Raw genomic sequence first — 17,457 nt, 5'->3', positions numbered from 1 at the left:
GAGTAGCTATACGATGATGGCGCTGCATTAGCATGTGATACAGAGGAATACCTTCAGTGGCAAATGGACAGACTCTCTGACGGTTGTATAGAGTTTGGTTTGATCAACATCCAGGAAGACAAATATCATGGTGCAGGAAGATGCTATGTCATCATTTATCTGTTTGACAATGTGATGCTGGAGCTTGTTGATAGTTTCACATTTCCAAGTTCCCCAAGTTTGGAATCAGTAAATGCATCACAAAAGCTGCAGCTGAGGACGTTTTCCCCCTGCAGCATAGGAGGCTAAGGGGTGACCTTATAGAGGTTTATAAAATCATGCGGAGCATGATAAGACGACTAGCAAAATTCTTTTCCCCTATGGTAGGGGAGTTCAAAATTAGACAGCAAATGTTTAAGGTGAGAGAGGAATGGTTCAAAAGTGATCCGAGGGACAAATGTTTCATAAAGATCATGGTACATATGTGGAATTAACTACCAGTAGAAGTGGTAAATGCAGGTACAGTTACAACACTTAAAAGCTATTTAGATACGTACATGAACAGGAAAGATTTAGAGGGACATGGGTCAAATGCAGGCAAATGGGATTAGTTTAGTTTGGGAAATCCGGTTGGCATGGACAAGTTGGACTGTTTCCGTGCTGTTTACTCTGACTGTAACAGCTCAGGAAAAGAGTATGAAACAAAAGCACCTTGACTGAGAACACCAGCCTGTGGGTGGGATGATAAGTAAGTTTGCAGATGGCATGAAGATCGGCCGGTTGGTTGACAGTGAGAAAGAAGATCTTAGGTTACAAGAAGATATGGAAGGTTTGGTCAAATGGGCAGATGAGTTGCAGATGGAATTTAACCCTGACAAGAGTAAGATGAAAGAAGTAACAATTCGAGGGAGTATTCAATAAATGGCAAGAATCTAGAAAGTTCAGAGGAACTGGGAGATCTTGTCCACTCATTCCGGCAAACAGGAGGAGAGCTCAATAGGGTAGTTAAGGCGGTATATGGGACACTTGCCTTTATCATTCATGGCATAGATTGGAACTACAGGGAGGTTATATTGAACCTGTCAAAACTTTGATTAGGCCACAGCTTGGATTATTGTGTGCAGTTCTGGTCATGTACTATAGAAAGAATGTGATGCACTGGAGGGGGTGCAGAGGAGATTCACCAAGTTGTTGCCTGGGTTGGAGTATTTTAGAGAGGCTATTAGGCTCAGATTATTATCTTTAGAGCAGAAAAGGCTGAGGGGGCAATTGACTAGGTATGTAAGATTATGAGAAGCATGGAAAGGTGGATAGGAACTAATTGTTCATCTTAGTTGAAGGGTCAACAACAAGGAAGCATAATTATAAAGTGAAAAACATGAGGTTTAGAGGAAAGAAAATTCATCCAGGGAATGATGGGAATCTGGAATGCACTGCCTGGGATGGTAGTCGAGGCAGGAAACCACACAACCTTTAAAACATACATATATGAATACTTGAAATGCTGTAAACATTCAAGGCTATGGACCAAATGCTTTAATGTGGGATTAGTATAAATAGGTCAGCACAGAATTGATGGACCAAAGGGCCTCTTCTGTGCTGCATGCCTTGATGACTCCATGACCAAGCTGGGAATGTATCTATCCTACATCCCCTACAGTGGGGTGATGTGGGCAACAGATGCTAGGCAGGAGAAAAGGCTGAACATCTGCTGTTTCAGATGTACCCATTCCTATCTTTTGGCAGGACAAGGTCAACAACGCAAAGGTCCTGGAGCATATATTGATGCCATTTTTGTTTATTCACTCATGGGATGTGGCCAACGCAGGTTGGGTCAGCATTTAATGCCCATCCCTAGCTGTCTTTGAGAAAGTGGTGATAAGCTGCCTTCTTGAACCACTATAGTCCATGTGCTGTAGGAAGATCCATAATGCCAGTAGGGAGGGAATTCCAGGATTTTTGACCCAGTGACACTACAGAAACAGCAATATATTTCCAATTCTTGATGTTGAGTGACTTGAAGGGGAACTTGCAGGTAGCAGTTATCCTATGTACCTGTTGCCCTTGTCTTCCAGGAAGAAAGTGGTCATACATTTGCAATGTGCTGTCTAAAGACATTGGGTAAATTTCTGTAGAGAGTACACACTGCTGCTACTGAGAGTCAGTGGTGAAGGGAATGAATGTTTGTGGATGCGGTACCAATCAAGCAGCCTGTTTTGTCCCGAATGGTGTCAAACTTCTTGAATGCTGTTGGAACTGCACCCGTCCAGGCAACTGGGAAGGATTCCATCACACTCCTGACTTATACCTTGTTGATATTGAGTTAAATGCAAAAGGATTCCAAACCTCTGACCTGCTCTTGTAGGCACTGTGTTTATGTGGTGAGTCCAGTTCAGTTTCTTGTCAAAGGCAATCCCAAGTTATTGATAGTTAGATATTCAGTGATGGTAAAGACATTGAATGTCAAGGGTGATAGTCATCACCTGGCATTAATATGACACAAATGTTAGTTGCTACTTTTTGGCCCAAGTTTGGATTCATTTGGACATGGACTGATATGATGTTTCAGGAGTTGTGGATCGTGCTGGCATAGCAAAGACCGTCTGTGCTTGCTCAAACAAATAGAGTTCATTGGATGGATTATGGCTGGTACATCCTCCTGGGTGTCCACAACTCCACTACAACATCATTTGCAAGAATGACAAGGAAGAAATGGACATCGCCACTGACAACTGAGAGACAGTCACTGACAGCTGTGACCCTCGGAAGCTGATGTTTGGAAGGGCATTGGAAGAGACTATGAGAAACTAAAAGCTCAGCTGGCTGCAGAAACAGAGGCCAGTGAAGTCTTCACCTTTTCAATCCACTGTCTTCCTCTGCACAAATGCAACAGAGACTACCATGCTAGAGATAGGCTCCTGATGCAAATGGGAGTTGCTGAACACAGAGTTAACCTCTCCATTGCAAACTGATGATATCTCTCTCGATGGAAGAATGCACAGATACAACAGAGTCCATCTTAAAAAAAAAACATGCAATATCTGAGAGATTCTGTCGGATTGCATTAACTAACTTGCTTAGATATCTTAGTGCACCATAGTCTTAATACGTGCTGCAACCTCTATCCAACCACCCTCACCCCATCTTCCAATTAACACAGAGTCATTAAGTCTAGAAATCAGATGACCTGATATTATAGAATTTGAACATGTAATATGACCTACAGGAATGATTGCCGCTTGACAACAACAAATCAGGAGCAATGTTAACAAGGCGCCATTTATTAATACAAAGATCAAACACTGTGGACACTGGAAATTTGAAAAATAAACAAATAAAAGAACAATCTTGGAAGTGGCCAGCAAGTCATCAATTTAAAAAATTCTGTTTCTCTCTCCAGAAATGTAGCTAGAGTTTATATGTCTTTCATGTACTGTCTATTCTGATTGCAATTTATTATGCAATAAGGCTGAGGAAGTGTGGGGGAGGCCTGTTGTTTGATTTGTTCTTTGTGATGAAAGAACCCTCTTCAGGTTGGGAACTCCACAATTTTGGTGCACCAATGATAATGCTAAATGTCAGGTAGGATGTTGTGTTACTTGGAGGGGAGCTTTGGCATAATGTTCCCATGACTGTTTTATCTTTCATTATTCCATCAGTGTTGGGAAATCTTTTCAAAAGAAGCTTGGTGAGCTCCTGTAGTATATTATGCAGGCTATCTCTAATGCAGATGTAATTAGCAAATGGTAGAAAGGAATGTTAAGTGCCATACAAGAATGGCAATTAACCAAGTTTTGCTGCCCTAGAGTGTATTGAGCTTCATGGTGCTGTTCGAGCTACACATGCAAGTGTTGGTATCGCATTTGGGCATTTTGATGGAGAGCCTTTCAGGAGGTAATACAATGCCCAGCCACTGCTCTACTCTTGAATCCTTGAAATTATTTTAAATCTTGACTAGTTAAGCTTTCAGTGAGTGGTAGTCCCCAGAGTATTACTGATAGGGTCTCAAATGGTATTATTTTAAAGGACAGGTGCAGATATCAAGGCTTTCAAGATATTCAAGATGGTCATTACCAAATACTCATGATTAATGCGTGTTTTACCAGTCTAAGCCTATAGACATTTATGGGGCTGTTTCATTAGCTGAAGAATTGTGAGTATAGCTACACCAAATGGAATGTAGTGGTTTGAGAAAGCAGCTAACCACCACCTTCTCAAGTGCAATTAGGTACACACAATAAATGCTAGATGCTTGATTAGCATAGATTAGCCTGAGATACCTGTATCCAATGAATGAATGTTTTTTAAAGGCTGAATTTTATACTGGTTAGCAGATCCAATCTGACTTTGTAATGGAACTAAGGTATGCAGTGAAACAGCTGGGAAAGTTGGATTCAGAATACACTGTATAAGTCCTGATTCTCTGATTATTGACTCCTAACTACCACAAACATTTTGCTTTGTACAAGATATAACTTCGGTCACAGGAAGCTTTTTATTTTGACTTCATTGAACTCAGTTTTGTTGAGGGTTCTTGTGTAATACCACAACTGGTCATATTCTATCCTGTTGTTTAATAAGTTACTTCCATCTGTTCACTATAACAGCCTCTCTCTATCAGAGAGAACAGGCTGTAAAACAATTAAAAAGATCATATCGGTAAGATAAGATTAGTGTCTGATCTGTTAGATAAGAAATTAAAGCCAAACATTCATAATTGGAAATTTAAAAAGGTCTAAACTATTTTCACTTCTAAAAACGTGGTTCTCTTTTGTATTTTTTGTCTAAAATAGAAACACTAAAATTGAAGTGCATTTGATAATGATCAGTGTCATTGGTTTCTATGTTACTGCAGTCATGTGGTGCATGGTTACTGACATGGAAACACAATACCTCTTATAACAGAGAGTCGAGCATTATTCATAGACCTCCATTCAGAAATTATTCAACAAAAGATTTAGCAGAAATTAATTATGTGTTGTCGAATGACTTAGACTCAGTGAGCTGTAAGGTGCCGAGAAAAAGCTGTAGCTTCATTGTTGTACATCAGTGCTTGTACAGGGAAGACAAGTTTGCAATTCTTCTAATGGCAGAAGATACAAGGTGTGAGCAATCTACTAAATCAGAGGATGATCTAAGTGCAAATGTAAGTATACCAGATTCTTATTAAGTAAATATTTTAATATAACACTTACCCTATCTGTTTTCAATAACTGAAATGCTAATATATTGGATATATGTTTAATAGTAGTTACAAATAATTTTACCTGAGTAAGAGTGAGGATTTAAGAACAGATGTTAATAGTATGTAATTTGATGCATGATATTTATGACAAAGCCAGATATTTATTTAAGTGAGGAACTTTATAACAAAGGTTACATTAGATGTATAATTGCTGTAGATCATGGCATATAAATTAATCTGATGCCGTAAGACAACCTCATCTTCCTGGTCCCAGAAATCATGTTTTTGAGTGTAATTGATACATAAGAGTGTGCCACAAAATGACTTAAATTAGTAGTCAGCCTTACTTTTTGGCTTTTTGCATGCATGTTTTACTTACTTTATACCTAGGTGCAATGAATTGAGCTGATGGTACAGATGGTATTGTGAAGAAGGAGTTTAAGAATGAACAAACAGAGCAGACACTGTGTGGCAAATGACAAAGAAAAAACAACTCTGTCAACAAAAATATGAAGTATGAACATGGTTCAAACAAAAAGTTATAAAACTTGCCAACAAAGCAAAAGACTATTCTATGGTGAGGGAATTCAGTGGTGGTAAAAACTGGTTCAAAAGTGGAAGAAGAAGGAATTGAATGTGGAGAAGATGCCCACATCTAGTCTATCATGAGAACAGGGACAGACGTTAGCCTGACCTTGAAAAACACGTATCAGAATGGATTCCCTTGAAAATCATCAGAATGATTTCATTGTCACCAAAAATGCAATGTGTGTACGCACACGTAAGTGGGCCAAATCAAATTCTGAGTCCTGCAATGATTTCATAGCATCAGCTATTCGTGTAGCTGCTTTAAGGAATGAAGCTATTTGCTGCTGTAGCAGAAGACCAAAATCAAGCTGACCTTAATGTCAAAATGATCAGTTTCCACAATTTATCATCAGACAATGGCATAAATACAAATACTCATCATGTTACTTCAGCAACACAGATTAAGTGTTCATAATTCTCAATAATCCCAGCAACTGTTCTGTGAAGTAGAAAGATTGAAAAACAATTCTTGTTAAAACCACAACACACAAGAACACAAGATTTAAGGTGATATGAGCTTGCATGGCTAAGAATTATAATTAACAGCTAAAATGATTTTCAAGTGCTGAAAATCAAGTTTCTTGGAGGGGTTTTGGTGCATGTCCATCATAATAGTTGGCTGGATGAAAATAATATGAGGTTATGTATTCATAACCTGTGGACTGGGATGTCCTGGTGATCTACACAAAGGACATAGCCTGTTGGTGTTCATATACTGTATAATGATCGGCTGGACCATAGGAGATTGAGGGGTGACTTTATAAAGGTCTATAAAATCATGAGAAGCATAGGTTAGGTAGATTGCCAAATGCTTTTCCTATCATAAGGAACTCTAAAAGGTTAGCACTGCTGCCTCACAGAGCCAGAGACCCGGGTTCAATTCCCGCCTCAGGCGACTGACTGTGTGGAGTTTGCACATTCTCTCCGTCTCTGCGTGGATTTCCTCTGGGTGCTCTGGTTTCCTCCCATAATCCAAAAATGTGCAGGTTAGGTGAATTAGCCATTAAAGTTGCCCATAGTGTTAGGTGAAGGGCTAAATGTAGGGGAATAGATCTGGGTGGGTTGCGCTTCAGTGGGTCGGTGTGGACTTGTTAGACCGAAGGGCCTGTTTCCACACTGTAAATAATCTAATCTAATCTAATCTAATCTAGAGGGCATAGGTTTAAATTGAGACGGGAGAGATACAAAAGGGTGCAGAGTGGTCATTGTTTCACACAGAGGGTAGTGAGTGGAACGGACTGCCAGAGATAGTGGTGGAGGCGAGTACAATTTTGTACCTCTTCCGTCAGGCAGAAGATACAGAATCTTGAACACACGCACCAACTGGTTCAAGAACAGCTTCTTCCTTGCTGTTATTAGCCTGCTAAGTGGATCTAGAAGAAAGTGAGTACTGCAGATGCTGGAGATTAGAGTTAAAAAGTGTGGTGCTGGAAAAGCACAGCTGGTCAGGCAGCATCTGAGGAACAGGAGAGTCGACTTTTCAGGCTTCAGCCCTTCATCAGGAACGTGCCTGGGGTGGAGGTGGGTAGGGGTTGGTGGGCTGAGGGATACATGAGAGGTGGGGCTGGGGAAAGGTAGTTGGGAAGGCAATAGGTAGATGCCGGTGGGGGATGATGGTGATAGATTGGAGCAGAGAGTGGAGCGGAAAGGTACGAAGGAAGATGGACAAATGGAACAGTTCAAGAGGGCAGTGCTGAGTTGGAGGGTTGGATTTGGGATGGAGGGGGTGAGGGGAGATGAGGCATCCGGTGAAATCGATGTTGATGCTATGTGGTTGGACGGTCCCAATGCGGAAGATGAGACGTTCTTCTTCCAGGCATTGGGGGGGGCTAGGATTTGGCAGTGGAAGAGGCCCAGGAATTGCATGCCCTTGGAGGAGAGGGAGGGGGTGCTAGGATTTGGTGGAAGTAGAGACCCAGGGTTTGCATACCTCATCTACTATGTCCATTGCTTTCGATGTGGTCTCCTCTATAGTGGGGAGACAGGAACCTTGCCAACTCACGGGACATTTCAGAGAACATTAAAGAACACATGCACCAATCAACCCCACCACCCTGTGGCTGACCACTTCAACTCCACTTCCCACTCATATGTCCCATAGGTCAACATCTAGGCATGTACCTCAATTAGTGATGCAGAATGATATAGATGGATAGTTGATGGAGAATAAAACCTTCACAAAGAGTAGAAATATGTATGCTGACCCCTTGATGTATGTGTAGTTGGCCAACAAATTATAAGATACTATTTGTATGCAAACTTTCATCAGATTTTTCAGAAAAAGCGGAATATCAGATTTAGTGGAACAAGAGTAAGGTGATTTATTATGGAGTGATGATTCTGATGACCCATTTAAAAATAAATCTTGCTTTTCATCAGCATCTACCTCCTGGAGGTAGGTTGTTGTGATTTATTTTTGTTATTTTGTCCTGTTGCAGGGAATGTCCTGCTGTTCCTGCAAACATTTTTGAAAAATAATGCTTTTATTTGCAGACAAAGTCTGCTTAGAGGAGAGACTTGCTGTTTAAGGATTTCAGTTTGCTGAGGTAATTGAACAGCCTTGGACAAGGTGAGGCTTTCTCTGGAGTGTAAGAGATCAAATAGAGCCTCATCCAGGATACAATGCTATAAAAACATGAATAAGTTCATCTCATAGGATTCTGGTAGCCTGCGAAACAATACAGGTCATTTATGAAAGAATCCATTCTCTCTCTGGTTCCAGACTGTGATTATAATAAGAGTTCTTTCTTAGAATGAAGTATGTATTGAATGTCTTAATTAAATCTTCGTATTTTTCTGTTCCTTTCTCCATCCCCAATCAGGCAAGAATTGTATCAATTATTTTCGCAATGACATATAAAAACCTGCAGCCACTTGTACTGCATCTTCCATGTGTTTGCTCACAATCATGCCCAATTTTATGTTATCAGCAAACCGGGAAATGTTGCATTCGGTTCTCCAATCCAGATTATATGTGTACATTATCAATACCCACTAGTCACTGTCTGTCACCCAGAGAAAGACCCATTTATTCCCACTCTCTATTTCCTGTATGTCAACCAACTCTTATTTGATGCCAATATATTATCCCCATCTCATGTGTTTCATGTTCATTTTGCCCATTAACCTCCTATGTAGGACCTTATCAAAAAACTTCTGAAGATCCAAATATACCACATCCATTGTTTCTCCCTTATCGAATCTACATCTTCAACTCTAGCCGATTTGTTAAATATGATTTGCCTTTCATAAACCCATGCTGGCTTTGTCCAATCCTGTTAATTCTTTCCAAGTCTGTTATCACAGCTTTTATGTCAACTCTAGTATTTTTCCCAATACTAATGTTAAACTAACTGGTCTATAAATCATTATTTCTTTTCATACCTGTGAACAGGAACCTTTTATTAACTGTATACACTAGACGTAGAAGTGGTAGGAAAGAACATTCCTATACCATTGCTGGCTTGGACCTTGTTCCAAGAATTTGCAGATGCCAGTAGGCATAGCTGATGACATATCCCATTCTTTGAATAGTAGGACTTATCCCTTACAGAGACTTCTAGGGTTGACTTATATGCTGACATCTGCTGTAATGCTTATTGAGTGACTATTTAAAACCTTCTATTCTCTCACTATTATTTTATCCTTTATTGCTTATTTAGATTTTCAATATTCAAGAGATGTGGACAACTCTTTTAGAACCACTGTTTATTGCCTATCCCTAACTGCCTGATATGCTGCCTTTTCAAATCACTGTGGTCCACAGGGTGTAAGGACATTCATTGTCCTGTCAGGGGAGAGTTCCTAGATGTTGATCTGAAGATGCTCATTGAGTGATGATATATTTTGAAAGTAGGAATGTGTGGGATTTGGAAAAGAATTTTCAGATTTCCGTGCGCCTGCTGCCATTGGCGATAGTGAGCATGGGTTTGGAAGATGCTGTTGAACAAGTTTTGGTGAGTTGCTACAGTGCATCTTGTGGATGGTACATTCTCCTGCCTCTCTGAACTGCTGATGAAAGGAGTAAATGTTGAAAGTAGTGGATATGAGCGATCTATGAGTGATAACAATTCCCTGGATTTGAATTTCAACCAGAATGGAGATTTAAGCTGAAATGCTATAAAATGACATCCACAGAATGAGAACTATGGTAACCAGTAAGCAGATTCTGGAAGCTGTCATGAAAAATAACAATGGTGATTTTAAAATGGATGCTTTATGTTTTTCAATCAGAGCCCAGGCAAAATCAAAAGAACATTGTAAAAAGTACATATCTCAAACAAGAAAGGGACAACTTTCCCCTTTGTAACATCATCAGTTTCAAAGATAAACAGAGTGAAGTAATTAATGTAAAAAAGACAAAATATTGAAACGTGTATAGAGTCAGTTCCATCTGTAAATTGAAAGTCAGATCATAGTTTAAGTGTAGAATGATGTTGGGTATATGTACATTGGATATTTCATATCAATTCCTTTTATAGTATTTCTGCTATCAAACTTTCAGTAAAAATATTTAATTGGTGAATTTTGCAAAGGTTCCTACTTCTCAATTAATTAATAATTAACTTTAAAGCTGATTTAAACTTGACAGAACTTTTTTCCTGATTGTTCCCAAGGGAAGATTTTGGATGCCTGAACAATGGGAGTATTTACCATTTCTCCAGGATAACTAGGTGCAGCAGTGAACTATTCAACTCTCTTCCACCCTCTTCCATCAGGGAGAAGATTTAAAAGTTTGAATACGCATGCAAACAGATTCAAGAACAGTTTCTTCCCTGCTGGTATCAGATTCTTGGAAGGCGTCTCAAATGTTAATGATGGTGTCTCTCTGTGCACCTTCTGTGCAGCTGTAACACTGTCCTCTGCACTCTGCTCTGCTACTTGATGCACTTTGTATGGTATAATCTGCCAGTAGAGCATGCAAAACAACACTTCTTACTGTAGTCCAATAACTGACTTCAATAAATCAGATCAAATCAAATCACTAAGATCTTGGCTGATCTTCTGTCTCAATGCCAAATTCCTGCTCTCGCCCTGTAGACCTTGGTGCCTTTAACATATAGAAATTTATCTATCTCATTCTTAAATATATTCAATAATGCGGCCTCCACAGTCATCTGTTGGAGAGAATGCCATAGGTTCACAACCGTTTGAGAAAATAAACCTTTCTTCATCTCAGTCTTAAATGGTCTACCTAGTATACTGTGTCATCTGCTTTTATACTCTTCCATGAGGGAAACATCCTCCCTGTATCCAGTCTGTACCAGCCTGTGAGAATTTTACTGTTATGTTCAATTGTGATGATCAGTTAAACCTACTTCCCAAATAGAAATTAATGATAATGTGCTTGTTGTGAATGCATTTTGATGCATACATATTTCAGATGCGATGTCCTTCATGTACAATACTGTTCATAATTTGAGTTTGTCTCTGGCTACAATTAGTATACTATGAACACCACTGTAGTGAGCATCCTTTAAAAGATCTTTATTGAATTACACAGGATGATGGTCTTTATGTCTGTATGTATGTGAAATTGCAATCTTCTTAAAGAGAATGGGTAAAAAGTAGTTATCATTCATTTATTAAAGTTTAGTCAATATTTTGTTTGCTCAACAGCAATCAGCGTTCCCTTTCTACCAGCAAGCATTTGAGAGTATAGCAATGTGCGAATGCAGCAAGGCAATTGAGTCAACCCATTTCAGGCCATTCTTAAAGTTGTTTACAATTTGAATAATTCATCTCTTCAACTGTAGAAGAAATGCTCTGGAGGGAGAATAGTATCAATTTGTCTTGTAGAAACATAAAGGGAGAACAATTTATAAGCTCAAGTTTACCAAGTGGTAAATGGAAGCAGAAATTTTAAATTTTCAGTGCATGTGTACCAAAGATATCTTAAAAAATGTTTGAAGTCAAGCTGATGCTGGAAATAATTTGTTGGTAATGGATAGCCATCTAAACAAATATGGTGCTCTTTACCAATATCTTAGAATCCTACAGAAATAATGTTGCCCTGTGGACAAGTTGCTGGGCTTCCTTGCTCAGGTTTTACTGGTATGAATGTAGTCTAGCATGTAATAACCCCAAACTGTTTTAAAAAAATCTTCTGCTGGCTATGCAGAGTGGCAGCTGTAATTTGTTCTTGTCATTACCCCTTTTATTTCCATTTAGGGTGAAAATACAGTATTATTTTTATGGTTCATAGACATGTACAATAAAGTCATTCTGGAACAAGCTCTATAAATTCACAAGTGGTCTGAAATTTTCCTCAGTGATAGTGAAATGTTGGTGAACACATACAATGTCCAGACATGATTCTTGGCGAGTTGTTTAAAAAGCATGACAGTTTTGGGAAATCTGATTTTTATTTTCATTACTCGTCCGATGAAGGGGCTGATGTGGCCTTGAAGCTCATTGTCTGTACTTATTAACATGAGTTAATTTTAGTATGCTGTTTTCTTTGATAACTTTTAAAGATGGCGTGAATGACTTCAAACACACTTTGGATTAATGGGAATTTGCAGCTTTTCTGATTAACTCTGTGAGGCTTCTAAGGATGCGATGAACTGTAATCCTGATTCTACTGTCCAATACTGTGGGTGGTGTTGTATTTCCTCATAAATAATAGTATCAGGATGGAAGGACATACTATACTATACACTCATTGGGATAATGTAGCTATGTTTATCTTAGATGCTGTATAATTCCATTATTTATTATTTAAGCCATTTACACAGTATATCAGACCATTAGCTGTTCAAGGTGCTGTAAGCAATTGAAAATTAGGTTCTTTAATGCTTACATTTTCCTTGGCTTTTTTTGTTGATTATTGTTCCAACTGTAAGATTAAATATAAGGTTAAAATGGATGACAGCATGACAAAGGAATATTGAGTCCATTTAGCTAGAACAGTCAGTTTTAAACTTCCAAATATTAGATTGAAACAAATCTGATAAAGTTTCAATATAATTTTATTCCAAGAACATATTAAACATTTTCTACATTTGCTAATACCAAAGTCCATCTATTTACAACTGACTTTAAACGATCATGCTTACTAAGATCACTCATGCTTCTCCTGAAAATGGAATACACTGTTATTAGTTCAATTAAAGGGGCAGAAATGTGAGGATTTCTGGTCACTATCGTAATTCAACTCTTTCTTCTTCCTTTTATAGATCATATTGTATTTTAAACACAAACCCAGATGTTCAAAATCCATTTTGTACCATATGTGATTAGCATTCCCAACTCCAAATGGTTTAATTTTTTATTATAGAATGAGATTTGAAGGCAAATGGATGAAAGGTAATTGCAGGATCTGAATCCTGTCTTTTAGATTCCAGGTGCTTAACTGTCTGTATGTGGTTTTGTTCCTCATAGATCTTCAAAACCCACCATTTTTGACCAAGCCACCTCTCCTTATAAATTCTCCTTTCACTTGGCTTCCATTCCTGTTCAAAAAAGGTTCTGTGAAGCTTTGAAACTATTTTCAATGTTAAAAATGCAGGTTGTTGCTGACTCTCTTCTCCTTAACATTCAGGTTTCTGAAATATCAGTTGATGTGACCAACTTGGATGGAACTTTGCCTGTGAAAAGGAAACATCCACGAAAAGGAAAGAGAAAACCCAAGTTACCATTTAAATGTCAATTTAAGGGAACAACTGAATGTTTCTACATAAACAAAAAAATTATCTTCTTTACTCTGATGGTTTTTGTTATTATGTTAATAACATGGACCTTACTATGGGTCTATGTATGTAAGTATTTTGCCTAGCTATTCCCATAGAATAAAATAAAATTATTTTTTGAATTTATGATAGATTAGTAGTCTATTCAAATGCCAGTGGGAGAAAGTGAGGACTGCAGATGCTAGAGATCAAAGTCGAGAGTGTGGTGCTGGAAAAGCACAGCAGGTCAGGCAGCATCCGAGGACCAGGAGAATCGACGTTTCGGGCAAAAGCTCTTCATCAGGAATGCATGAAGGGCTCTTGCCTGAAACGTCGATTCTCCTGCTCCTTGGACGCTGCCTGACCTGCTATTCAAATGTCAGTTCTGATATTTAAAAAAAGTTCCTATCAAGCAAGAATGACCTTGGTATTACTTAATACAAATTATAACCAGATTATAAAATCAAATTGAAAGTTTTAATTGAAATGTTTACAAACATTTACAAACATTTCAATACAATTGAAAACTTGATTCTAACTCACATAATTGCCCATTTGTGTGAAAAGTTTAGGATTTGCATAGATACATTTTGGAGTTCATTGATATTCATTGCTCCTGTAAAGTGACTTCTCTGTCACACTGTTATTAGAATTGACTCACGTTGTTTCATCGCTAGTTGTACAATAGTATTCAGTGGAGAGTCGACCTCTGATACCTTCTTGTGAATCAAACTGTCAATTGATGTCTTCATATATTTACTTACGTGTATCCCAATCGATCTGAAAACAAGCCAAGAAACTATTGGGCAAGAAAGACCTGATGACAATCTGAGCTATTTTTTTCCACAATAATGTAAAGATACAGAACACCAATTAACCAGACTCTCAATTCATTCAATGGCTTTAAATAATTCAAAGCTTAGAAAAATATGAACTACCTCATGTCAGTAGATTGCATATCTCAATTGCAGCAATATGACACCTATCTGTCTTCCATTTTTCTAACATCTCTGCAAAAATGCTTAGATTTCATTTTTAAAACTTGACTGAAGACACACAAGTCCTTATTCCACAATTTCCTGTCTTCATAGGAATTTAAGGCTTCATTCCTAACCACTGCCTCTTGTCTGATTAGATGCAAGCAGAATTGGTATCAATGTTTAGCATGTTCCTTCCCTTTAAAACAAGTTTCATATACTTAAGAAGATAATTTAATCCTTGATGATGTCAATATTTGTTGAGAGACTCTATTTTAAGGTATGACCCTTCACATTTTTCTGACACCATGAGCAACCCATGTCACTCTTGGCAATAATCAAAATAATGTGACTTTAGCTTCAATACACAATTTCCCAAAGCTTACAGCTCTTCCCTTCAATCCTGTGTGTGAAGTAAAATTACGTTATTTTAAAACACACCACTTAAATATTATTGTTTTCTACATGCATTTTGTGGAAAAATGTTAAAATGGCAAATACTGTGATGTGTTATTCTTGATTTTTTTGCAGGAAAGGTGTTTTTATTTCAGAAATCTAACCATGATGCATGTATCTTCATTCGCATCCATTCAAACTAACCAAGCATTTATTGGCTGTAATTAGTGCCTTACACCAAATAAAATACAGAATACTGGCAGTATTAGCAACAATTGCATGAGAAAATGGGGTAAATCTTACCTATGTTTAAGATTTTGGGAGTTTCTGGAATAGTCCTTGAGGGAGAGGTACTTTAGTAAAGTACCCATGGGTCTCAGGCAGGAAAATGAGTACAGGTAGCTCTAGGATAACACTTGTTTCGGCTATAATGTCGCTAAAGAAATAGGGAACGGTATTTTCGAGAATGAACATAGAACATTACAGCGCAGTACAGGCCCTTTGGCCCTCGACATCGTGCCAACCTGTGAAACCAATCTGAAGCCCATCTCACCTACACTATTCCATTTTCAACCATATGTCTATCCAATGATCATTTAAATGCCCTAAAAGTTGGCGTGTCTACTACTATTACAGGCAGGGTGTCCCTACAATTCTGAGTAAAGAAACTATCTCTGAAATCTGTCCAATATCTATCACCCCTCAATTTAAAGCTATGTTCCCTTGTGCTAGCCATCACCATCTGAGGAAAAAGGCTCTCACTGTCCACCTGATCTAATCCTCTGATTATCTTATATGTCTCAATTAAGTCACCTTTCAACCTTCTTCTAAAGAAAACAGCCGCAAGTCCTTCATCCTTCCCTCCATACCAGGCAACTAGTAAAACACCAGTGAACCCTTTCCAAAGCTTCCACAGCCTTCCTATAATCCGGTGACCAGAACTGTAAGCAATACTCCAAGTTTGGCAGCACCAGAATTTTTTACAGCTGCAACATGACCTCATCACTCTGAAACTCAATCCCTTTACCAATAAAAGCTATGCTTTCTTAACAACCCTATCAACCTCGGTGGCAACTTTCAGGGATCTCTGTACATGGACACGAGATCTCTCTGCTCATCTACTCTGCCAAGAATCTTACCATTAGCCCAGTACTCTTTATTCTTGTTGCTTCTTCCAAAGTGAAACACCTCACACTTTTCCATATTAAACTCCATTTGCCACCTCTCAGCCCAGCTCTTGCGATCTTGAAACCATATTTTTGACCTCACTACTCTCAACTTCCTGGACATTGTAATGACAATTTAGGCTCCCACCCCTCTGCTAAATTTGTTGAAACCCTCCTAAAGACCATTAGCAAAGTTTCCCCCCAGGATATTGGTACCCCTCTGGTACAGGTGTAGATTATCCTCCTTGTGAGGTCCCACCTACCCAGAATGAGCCCCAATTATCCAGGTATCCGAAACCCTCCCTCCTGCATCATCCCTGTAGCCACATGTTCAACTCCTGTCACTCCCTGTTCCTTGTCTCGCTCACACGTGGCACAGGTAACAAACCAGAGATAACAATTCTGTTTGTTCCAGCTCTAAGCTTCCATCCTATCTCCCTAATGTCTGCCTTAAATCCCCATCCCTTTTCCTACTTATGTCGTTAGTGCTTATGTGGACCACAACTAGGGATGCTCCCCCTCCCCCTCAAGGATCCTGAAAACACAATCTGAAACATCATGAACCCTGGCACTTGGGAGGCAACACACCAACCATGAGTCTTTCTCATTCCCACAGAACCTCCTATCTGTCCCCCTAACTATGGAGTCCCCAATGACTAATGCTGTGCTCCACTCCCCCATTCCCTTCTGAGCAACAAGGATAGACTCTGTGCAAACCTCTGTACCCCACAGCTTACCTCTGGTAAGTCTTCCTCACCAACGGTATCCAAAATGGTATACTTGTTATTGAGGGGAATGACCACAGGAGGTCCCTGCACTGTGTGCTGGTTCCTTTACCTCTTTTCGCAATAGTGTGATCCCGTGGGGATTGGTTCGACCACTTCATTCTGTGCATGCACCAACGACAGCACCAAAATCTCAGCACAGTTCTGTGCATGTGCCGATGTCTACGCCAAAGTCTCTGCATCATTTTGCATGTGCGTGATATCAGTGTCAGTCTTCATGTCATTCTGCACATGCGTGATATCAGTGTCAGTCTTCGTGTTGTTCTGTGTATGCGTGATATCAGTGTCAGTCTTCATGTCATTCTTTGTATGCGTGATATCAGTGTCAGTCTTTGTGTCATTCTGCTCATGCTCCGACAGAGCAGCTTTCTGTAAGAGGTACTGTACAGAGAGCAACTTTCTTACATTTTTTAAATGTACTGTGTTAAATTTACTTTTGTTTTGTTAATAAATATGATTTCAGCCTTCATTCAGGCTGTGCTCTACCTTGTGTTAGACTTTTGGGTGATTTTTGAGCGATTATGAGTGATTTTTTTGCTGATCTGCCCCAACCTCACATTTCCCACAGGCCCCATTATTTCCATTAAGCAATTATCTATTAAGTGAGGTTTCCCAAATATGGCATTATGGGACAACTACCTGTACTTGGGGTCAGGATTGAGTTGGTCTGGGATTCTGTAATATTGGGTAACTTGGCAGAGGTCTAACCTA

The 17,457-nt window shown here is 39.0% G+C and overlaps 1 protein-coding gene across 1 annotated transcript in view; it reads left to right on the top strand.

Moving 5' to 3' along the window:
- The first annotated feature begins 5,022 nt into the window (after positions 1 to 5,022).
- Positions 5,023 to 17,457, top strand: part of tmprss7 (transmembrane serine protease 7) — a 92,808-nt gene continuing 80,373 nt past the window's right edge. Inside the window, exons 1-2 of the mRNA XM_087992713.1 lie at positions 5,023 to 5,125; positions 13,296 to 13,512. Of these exons, the coding sequence (XP_087848839.1) occupies positions 5,066 to 5,125; positions 13,296 to 13,512 (277 nt within the window). The 5' untranslated portion in view covers positions 5,023 to 5,065. The remainder of the gene's footprint in view (positions 5,126 to 13,295; positions 13,513 to 17,457) is intronic.

Source organism: Chiloscyllium plagiosum, unplaced genomic scaffold, assembly GCF_037043375.1.
Source record: "Chiloscyllium plagiosum isolate Xiang-an unplaced genomic scaffold, Cpla_swu_hap1 HiC_scaffold_12, whole genome shotgun sequence".
NCBI lineage: Eukaryota > Metazoa > Chordata > Chondrichthyes > Orectolobiformes > Hemiscylliidae > Chiloscyllium > Chiloscyllium plagiosum.
This window is presented reverse-complemented; position numbering and strand designations above follow the sequence as displayed.